Source organism: Hyposmocoma kahamanoa, unplaced genomic scaffold (genome assembly GCF_003589595.1).
Source record: "Hyposmocoma kahamanoa isolate Upper Pololo Valley unplaced genomic scaffold, ASM358959v1 80, whole genome shotgun sequence".
NCBI lineage: Eukaryota > Metazoa > Arthropoda > Insecta > Lepidoptera > Cosmopterigidae > Hyposmocoma > Hyposmocoma kahamanoa.
Window position 1 is genome coordinate 1906500 of NW_020654051.1, and position 10012 is coordinate 1916511.

At 34.9% G+C, this 10012-nt stretch overlaps 1 protein-coding gene across 3 annotated transcripts in view; it reads left to right on the top strand.

Moving 5' to 3' along the window:
• The window catches only part of LOC113233792 (probable cytochrome P450 9f2), a 21385-nt gene extending 11379 nt beyond the window's left edge, over positions 1–10006 (top strand). For 2 of the 3 annotated variants that reach the window (XM_026468994.1, XM_026468993.1), the window contains 8 exons: positions 3189–3305; positions 5337–5548; positions 6990–7125; positions 7306–7398; positions 7529–7747; positions 7834–7931; positions 8277–8445; positions 8850–9180. In XM_026468994.1, the coding sequence (XP_026324779.1) occupies positions 3189–3305; positions 5337–5548; positions 6990–7125; positions 7306–7398; positions 7529–7747; positions 7834–7931; positions 8277–8445; positions 8850–9016 (1211 nt within the window). In that variant the 3' untranslated portion in view covers positions 9017–9180. The other variant, XR_003310743.1, reaches the window with a different exon arrangement.
• The last annotated feature ends 6 nt before the right edge of the window (positions 10007–10012 follow it).

Here is a 10012-nt window from a genome sequence, read left to right on the forward strand (position 1 = left end):
CGTTTTTAACATTAAATCGCGTCATTGTGTATGACAAGTATTTTTTTTATCAAGACTTGGGTCAAGGTTCAACACACAACACTAATAAAAATATTTTTGTTCACATAATGCATGTCATTGTTAATTTACTGATAAGAAACATTGAAAGTACCAATTATTGTTACTTTAAAATGTTTTTGTTTAATGAACCCACTTGTTTATTACGGGCAGAAATAGATACAAATGTGATTAGAACTATTGAAATAATTTTCATTTATTTATTGCAATTCTCATGTAGGTATCCTTAATAATTCTATGTACAACCCTGAAATACAATATAAATCTTTAACCTAATTATTAAGATGTTAATTTTGATGATATAGTATATGAATTAATCTCTTAGAATAATAACGCATAGAATGATAGTTTCAAATCAAACGAACTGTCACAAGTGAGGCAAAAATCAAATTCACGTAGGCTAGTTTTAGTAGTAGGTTAATTTTCGGTTTTAGTGAATATTTATATAAAAATACAAGTTGAAACGCGTTACTTCCTTGTGGAATGTGATGTTAGTATCCATTTTATGTCTGTCTGACGTATTTTTACACTCATTTACCGCACATTTCGTCATTTTTAGCTAAAATTCTTGATCTGTTCGCGGTGCAAGTTGACCTTGAGCACTGAAGGCCCGCCAGCTCGTGTAGGCCCTTTGGGAGTGCTTCAATTTGCCTCACTTAGCGTGTGCAGGCTAAGTTTCTATGCGTTATTATTCTAAGAATTAATCATTAAAATAATACTTGTAATGAGTAAAAACGTTTATTTGGCAGAAATTGTTTTAGAAATTTATTACAAGTTTGTCACATTGTTAATTTTTAATAGATTGTTTAATTTTTTATAAATTTTTATTACCACTGAATTTGGGCTAGTGCTGTGCAATTTTAATTTTGATCCTGTCAGTAAAGACACACTATTTTTAAATCTTGTCTCTAAGCATCGTGTTTCATCTTTTAGCTTTGTATAAAACTGAGGATATTTTCTTATAAATGTGGTAGTTTCGAAAATATAGGTTTTCACACGAAGTACTTTCCTCCTTTCTAATGCTTAAGGTAAGTTAATAGAATAAGTACACTACGTACGCGTTTCCGAAAACTACATTCAGGCATTAGAGTTGGCATTCTTAGAACAAACGTATGCAGAGTCCATGGAAAGAATGATCAAAGTTAATTGAGAATTTAATTTGAAAAACTAAAAAAACACGATAGAAATAATTTTTTATTAGAAATATTTTCCATGGTACCTGAAATAAAGTTAATGCTGACATAAATGTATGTAACGCTATATAATCTATTTTAAGTAACAACATTCATAATTTTTTTTTGAACTTTTCAACTATTTAGTCGCAAGCATTTTTGACGAAAAGTAAAAGCTAATTTTTCAGGACATTGAACCTTATTGGCTTTATATGATTTAAGCAAATTACACTCAGCGTTTACCGAACTGGATGGCGGTACTAATTTTGAACATGTTTTAAGTGACATCGATCATTCTTTTCCTGGTCTCTTCATATACCATCATCGGTTACATTTTCGCTTCGCATCAGATGAGATTGTGCCTAACCGTGTGTTTAAGTTGTGACGGTGAGACCTCCCTACGCCGTCATCTCACCTTTTTGTATCGCCTCTCTCCGCTTGTATCCTATCATTTTTTATTTTAAATGTATTTAAATTTTAAATTTGGTATGTTCCATCTTCCTTCACTTTCTCATTTTGTTTTCGTACCACGGTCACTCCCAGCTCGACCGCCACAACAGTCGGAGCTGTTCCAAATTGCAGACTTCAAAATCTTATTTTTGATTCTTTACCAAGTTACAATACAAAACATAATACAACAGTCGGAGCCAAATAATTATCAAAAATTTGCTGCAATAGTTTTTCGACCAAAAGCCTTTAAGCCATAAACTCGGATGTAATGGTGCCGCCATTGAAACTCTGTCTATTACACGAATATAAAGATTTGTACAGACGCTTTCTGGCGCTTTTTGGCGCTTTTCAAAGTTATATTAAAAAGTACACTTCAAAAAACAACTCTGTTCCAAATTCCGTAAGTAGTCATTAGTAAAAATCACTATGAAAATTCAACTGAAAATTTAACTTCTCATAGGGTCATGGTACCAATGATCGACATTCTAAGAGAAGTTTATATTTAAATTTGAAATAACTTTTGTGTTTTTAAACACATTTCAATAGTGATTAGTTTACTTGACAGATATAGTTGTCAAGAATAAAAACCTATTATATAATAAATATATGTAATAATTATTACTAAAAACCTAAACTAGAATTTCTCTGAACCTCCAGTAATGTATTCCAAAATTTTAATAATTAACTAACCAGTAATCGACACATACCAATAATGAATACCCTTAAGAAACGTGCTACTATACCTACTGTGATAGAAAATTTTGTCCCAAATTTCTTTAAAAACGAGTTTAGATAACCGCTCACGCGATACATGCAGCCGTAGACGCATACCACACCTAGAGGTGCCGGTGATGATTTTATACCGATTTATCGGACATCGAAGTTATAACAGGTAAAAGAACTAATATTAATTGCTATTTCGGTAACTACTCTAGCAAACCATAAAGTTTTTAATGCCTGGATTTTTCATTTAAAAAAATAAAGAACTTCAAAATACGTCATGACAATCGTGAGTGTTATTGTTTGGGCTGGTGATTTCGGTGTTTATTTATTAAAAAACATACCGTCTGTAGCGTTTTTTAAGTTTACCCTGAATATAAATGCTTATAAACTATACTTTAAGGAGTAATTTCATGGGAAACGTTAGAACCACTCAAACGGAATATTATCATATTTATCCAAGTAGGTACACCAAAAATTTCATTAGTGCTTTTTGGGTGCAGGATTTGTGGTGTATTACTGCATTTTATTTGAGATGTTTTTGTTGGTAGTACGGAGGGTATTTATTTAGCAATGTGGAATAATCATTTTTATTTATAAAAACTTGTATTTAAACTGAATGCTTTTCTAATTTGCGAAACCAAATAGCCGCCATTTTGCGGTAGGAGGAGCGCATCGCGTAAGCGGATAAAAATTTGAAGAGAAGAGTTAAAGAGTGGTGCTTGTTGGTCACTGGTGCCACCGCTTTTTCTTAAGTTATTTTACTTAGAAAAAATCTCAACGTTCCAGGTGAAAAATGGCGCGACATGCGAATGACACTTAGCCCGGCGTTCACTGGCTCCAAGATGCGACACATGATGCCTTTTATGACCGAGATCAGCCAGAACGTCATTACGTATTTAAAAGGTAAGCCATACACTTTTACTCTAATGTGGCCTCATACGTTCTACTATTTTGTCGCTTTCCCATAAAATACCTTCCGTATTTCGTCAATATTGATAACCCAATCATAAATTTAAACAACAAACGGCTTTCGAATTTCTCTACCTCGAATAATTTTCATTAAGATGAGATGTTAAACGCTATGTAAAAACGATAAATTCATAGCCGATTTATTTAACTTTCTTATAGTTTTCCTCTAAACAAGGGGAGTAGAAGATATTCTAAGATCAAATTTACGGATTTCATATACCAAGTTACCTGAAACTGAATCTTTTTACAATAGCCACTATGGACGATATTCTTAGGTCAGGCGAAATTCCACATGGTCTGAAAAACCGTCTACATTCTCAGTGTGTTCTGCATACTATGATTTACGGTGCCGAGACGTGGACGCGCACGCTGGAGGCTGTGCATAAGATGAGAGTTGCATAGAGAGCCGTGGAGCGTGCCATGCTCGATATCAAGCAATATCCAGATTCGAAGTCAAATTAAAGTAAAGGACGTAGGCAATCGCATCACAGAACTGGAGTGATAGCTGAGTTGCGTCCAAGGGCTGGGTATAATAATGTCGGGCTTCCAGACACGAGATGGGCAGACGACATTGCGAGCGTCGCGGTGCGAACCTGGATGAGACTTGTGCAGGAAGGAGTGGCAGAAAATCTTGAAGACCTATACCCAGCAGTGGGTGAAGTCAGGCTGTACATTATGATGATGATAATGATGATGATGAATAGCCACAAAGACTTCATTCATCTAAGTCATAGGATTAAAATCAGAAACACAAATCTTATTACCACTGTTAACGTGCAGATCAAAATTATTAATAAAGGACCACACTTAAAGTATATCATATTAAAGAATCGTCATCGCAATCGGTGGTGATGTAAAGTGAAATTGAAATATGAAGTCAGTTAAAATGGGTCTAAACATTGACTTACAATTATATGGACGTCGGGTCCGCGCTAAAAAGTGTCCGCACTTGTAAGGCGCTAAAATCGTATACAGAGCGCCAAACTCCGCTTTAGTCTTCATTTGTTCTACTGACAGCGCGATACTGCGATGACATTACAATTTAAATTTCGAATAGGTTGACTTGGGACATTTTTTTCGTGGTTTTTGTATTAGACCCGTCGTCCATTTATTTGTAAGTCAATGGGTCTAAAAGAAAAACTAAACCACCCAAAAAAGCTTAAAACACACCTAATTATAAGAAGTTAAAATACTGACAACCATTTACATTAATTGTTTTGTTCATTAATGTAATTAAATGTATGCGGAAATCTAAGCACATGAAAATATAAACGCGAGGAAGTTCTTTACAAAATTCACCTTTTCTTAATATAATGCGTTATCTTTCCGCGAGTTTAATGCTAAAGACGTGGTTTGGTTCACCGCGGGATTACTTCGGAAGAAATATTATGAAAAATAGCTTCCTGTATTTTCAGTACATAATGATGTGGTTTTTGTGGGAAATTTAAAGTAAAATCTGGAAGCCTGGAAGCTTTGTCTGTGGTAATACGGCCTAGTGGAGATTTGTTGATGTTAGTAGAAGTTATTGCAATATATTTGCCGTCTTACAAATAATTTTATGGTCAATGGGAAAAAGAACTGTCTACTGCTGTTATTAAAGTACCTTAGCGTTACCTGAAAGGTATGAAATAAATATTTTTCAAACTTCAAATTCATAAGAATGTTATGTACGGACAACGGCACACCAGACTACACATTTTTGTTCGAATATCCACCTCCAGTGCAACGGAACAAGATACGTCAAAGTGTAGCTTGATGCGCAGGCGTGTGTACTATCCTAAACATCGATATGACATTATGAACAAACGTTTCTGAGAATCTTACTCAATGCTACAGTTTCAGTGGAACCCGTCTCAGTGAATTCGTCTTAGCAACAACAGCCCCAGTGCTATCATTCTACAGTAACAAAAACAGTCCGAGGAAATATCATAAAAATTCAATAAATTCTATGTTTAATCTTTGCAGAAAATCTCAAAGAAAATGAAGACGTAGATGTTGGCGACGTCATACGCCGGTACACAAATGACGTTATCGCGTCAGCCGGTTTTGGCATCGTCGTCAACTCTATAAAGGACAAAGACAATGAGTTCTTCAAGCTAGGCCAGGGCATCTTCAAATTTTCCGTTTGGCAGAGGATCTTGTTCTTTGTTGCCACTATGTGGCCAAACTTTTATAAGGTAATAATCGAAAAAATGATCCACGGCTTTGAAACCACAGCCGTTTATTTGCATAAAAAACACTAACAATTCAAACACATCAATTATGCGTATTAAATATCACGCAGTAAAAATATTTAAATTACCAATATACTAATGTATGAAAACTCATGTGTTTTAATTAAATTTTTATTGAATTGATATTCAATTATTTTTTGTGAAATTATTCCACTAGTTTGTTATAATTATTAATACAAAGATCGAACACTCAGAAAAAATTCGTTCGATCCGGCCGGATTCGAAACGACGTCTACTAGCATAGCGTGCAAGACGCTATACCAACTAAGACACGGAACGAACCAGCGGACCTCACGAATTTTTCTATGTGCTTGTTGTCGTGTCTTTGTACTTTTTTTTTATTCAAATTTTCTTTAAGACCGTTGGTTTTTTGGTCAAGTTCATAATTTAAGAAATAAATAAATAATTTAACAAATTAAAAATATTTTTTCTTAATTTTAATAGGATAATCAAATATTTAAAAAAATACCTTTATCCCTTGACTCTTTTAAAGTGTGTAATTTGTTCATTCTTGAAGAGGAGGAGCGTTTTTTCATATTTAATTGTCATGGTAGGACGGTTAGTATGCCCATGTATTAACCTAACTGAACTGTATTAACATAACTGAAAGATATTTCTCACGACAAAAGGAGACTGCAAACATTAACTGCATTATAAATAACTGTTAAAATTTTACTTAGGAGGATATTAATTTTCTGACTAAATTTTCTTGCGTGATTCAGAAACGGTCGTGACGGGTCCAACTAGTCGTGCGTCTGATGGTACGTGAAACGCCTATTCATAACAGTTGCAGTGCCGCTTAGAGCTTTAAATTGCAAAGAACTGAGGGGCACTGCCACTACGCCCGTCACCCTGAGACGTAAGTTGACAAGTCCTATGTGCCTATAATTTCACCAGCATTGTGCTGAAGATATTGTGCTGAAGGGGTTTCAACTTAACATGGGTTGCCAAATAAACTAATAATATTTCGATCCACGTTCAGCTCGATGTAAAAACCAGACTTTCGCCGTAATGCTACTAACGCATATTGAGTAATCGTATACGTTCCCACTTCGACAAATGTTACGTAGTTGAAAATGTAGAAGTGAATCGACTTCCTGGTTGAACTATCGGGGCTATCAGTGACCTCCCTTTTAAGAAAAGCTGCCGTCCGAATGGAGGCAGCTGTTGACCGATGTTTTTAAGGCCCTTTAAGACTGTTGCGACTTTTATCAATGCAGAACTCAACGATATAAAAAAAAACTACACCAATAATATGGAAGGGTAATTTTATCAACTTGTAGACTTAAGTATCATTATTTTAATTTACTCTTTGTTTGTAAACATAGAGGAACAGAAATATACGTATGCACAATGAAGATTAATGATTGTATTGATTTTACAGAAACTACGGTTACCGGTGTTCCCTAAGAAAACAATCGACTTTTTTAAGACAATGGTGACATCTACAATCGACTACAGAGAGAAAAATAACGTTGAACGTCCTGACATGATCCAGCTGCTGATGGAAGCGTCAAAGGGTTTGTTTGGTCTTAATTCTGTAAATTAATAAATTTAACTTCCGAATGTAGATAAATTAAGATATGTTATATAATTAACGAATGTAGATAATTAAGATAGCAGCATTTCATAGATTTGAATTAACGGAAGTATAATTAATAGCGACAGGTGTGTATTTGTTTTTATTTTTAACCTTATAGGACAATTGAAAGGCAACTCTAATGAAGACGAAAAAGACAGTGTTGGATTCGCTACAGTAGAAGAAGCTCTGAAACCACAGGGTGTAACTAGAAGTAAGTTGTTTTCACTTCAAAAATTACGAAGTATATAAGTATATGTATTTATACACATTCCTTGAAACAATTTTTAATAGTACAAATAAACAGAAGCAAAACTTCTAAAATATGACTACATTTTTTGCAGAATGGACCACGAATGAGTTAACAGGACAAGTTTTTATATTTTTCGTGGCTGGTTTCGAAAGCTCTGGCAGTACTCTGGTCATGGGTATTCACGAATTAGCAATAAACCCACATGTTCAGGACAAATTGTACCAGGAGATCAAAGAGTTCAAAATAAAAAACAGTGCTTTGACGTATGATAACATCAGTGAATTGAAATATTTGGACTGCGTTTTAAACGGTAAAATTGCTGCATTCTAATTCGATCTTTATAAAGTGTAAAGTTTTATTTTCCTTAGTTCTTTTTACGTTTACTTTCAATTACAGAAACATTGAGGAAATGGTCACCTGCATTGATATTGGATAGATGTTGTACGAAAGCTTACGAACTGCCTCCAGTTAGGGAAGGAGGCAGGCCATTTAAAGTAAGTTCCATAAATTAATTCCTAAAGAAGTTGCATATTCTATAAATGGTTCGTAATGATTTTTTTTCTATCTCAACGTTCGTGGTCGTACTGAGAACCAGTAAGAAACCTAATGTTTGGAACTTGAAATGATGCTTTTTTACAATGCTTATATCTAAATTAGTCCCTTTTGATATTGTAGCAAAATCTAAATAGTATTTTTAAAACGTAAGGCCTAAGACGAGGCGCGGATATGTTAAGATAGTATCCAGTGAAAGTCCATAGTCCCGTCAGTGACAGTTAGATATATAATGATACATTGCAAGTATGCGTGTGTGTGTAAAAACCTTATGATTTCTACCACAGTTGAAACCAGGAGACATTGTCTACAACGTGGTGAACTCCATCCACCTGGACGAGAAGTACTGGCCTGAACCGGAAAAGTTCGACCCTGACAGATTCTCTGATGAGAACAAACGTAGCATCAAGCCTTTTACCTACATGCCCTTTGGTGTGGGACCTAGGAATTGTATTGGTGAGTTGTGTTTTGTTGTAATAAATAACGCACACACTCAACATAGCCCCGCACTAGGGAAACCCTGTGTCGCGGGTGCCATGGACACACATATAGACAACCACAAATTACACCCAAACTCACGAGAGAAATAATTGTAGGCCATACAAATATTTCTCCCGGCCCGGGAATCGAACCTGGGACCTCTGCATGGTAACCGTTCGGCCACGGAGGCAGTTGTCTGACAATACTCCCTTTAAAATAGAGCATTCTTTGAAAGACTTACATAGTCAGCTGTTATTTTTGTATTCAGGCTTAGTTCAAATCAAATTGATAGTGTTTGTAACTATAGTATGTTTTCAAAAGTATTTCGGAAGATGCTGATATTCTTAATATGCTGAACATATTTTCTATTTTGAAAACAGGATCAAGATTCGCGATCTTGGAGCTGAAGGTTCTTCTCTTCGATCTAGTCTCCAACTACAAGATTGTCAAGTCTGAGAAAACCCTTGATCCGATCGTCTTAGAACCTTCTGATTTCAATATTAAGCCTAAAGGAGGCTCTTTTGTTCGATTAGAGAAGAGAGCTTAAGGTTTTAGCTGAACTTTAAGTGGGGGATTCTGTGGGTAAGAAATGTGAGCCCCACTGTAATAGTAATTGATACCATTTGTTAATTAACACCAAATTTGTCAGAAGTAAGACGCTATCAGATGAGTGTGTGGCCAAGCGTTTGAACCTTTGCTTGAAAATGGCTGCATTCAAATGCAGCCATTTTCAAGTCAGATATAATAACTGGTATTGTTACTAGTTTATTGTTATTTGTAGTGTTTTATGTCTGATCTATACGCCGACAACTATAGTGGGAAACCCTGCATTTGGGTATATACCCAATGTGTTTTTATTCCTGTTTAGAAGCAGTTGGTATTTCAGTAATAAATAAATAGTGTTCTATTTTATACATACAGGATGATTGCGGGATTACAATCCCGACCCATCGTTTCTGACTCGATAAATGATTGCAAATTCATGAATTTGGTCTTTTTGAAATAATTAGAGTAAAGGATTTTAGTAATAAATTATTATGAATGTAAAACTAATGCTGATATTATGTAGATACCTTATATCTCGTGTAAACATTTTTGAAAACATACCGAGTAAGAAATGACAAAGTTATGATCAAACAAAAAAGCAATTAAGCAATTTGACTAAACTTCAGATGACGATTATTAGTCTAAACACAAGGAACTAAATTATTTGTTTTTATTAGCATAAAGAAATAAATAAATAAATATTAAACAACATCACATATGTTGCTTTGATCCCGAAGTAAGTAGCTAAAGCACTTGTGGAAATCGGAAACAACGACGGTACCACAAACACACAGACCCGAGACAATATAGAAAAGTTACTTTTCTACACTAATCCGGCTGGGGATTCAACCTGGGATCTCAGATATGGCGACACCATGAAAACTGGTGAATAAGCCACTCGACCACTGAGGTCGTCAAATCAAGAAAGTTATTGCTTTGACGCTTTCAAATCTATTGCATTGTGTTCCTAATGCGATTGTAAGTCATAATCCACTGT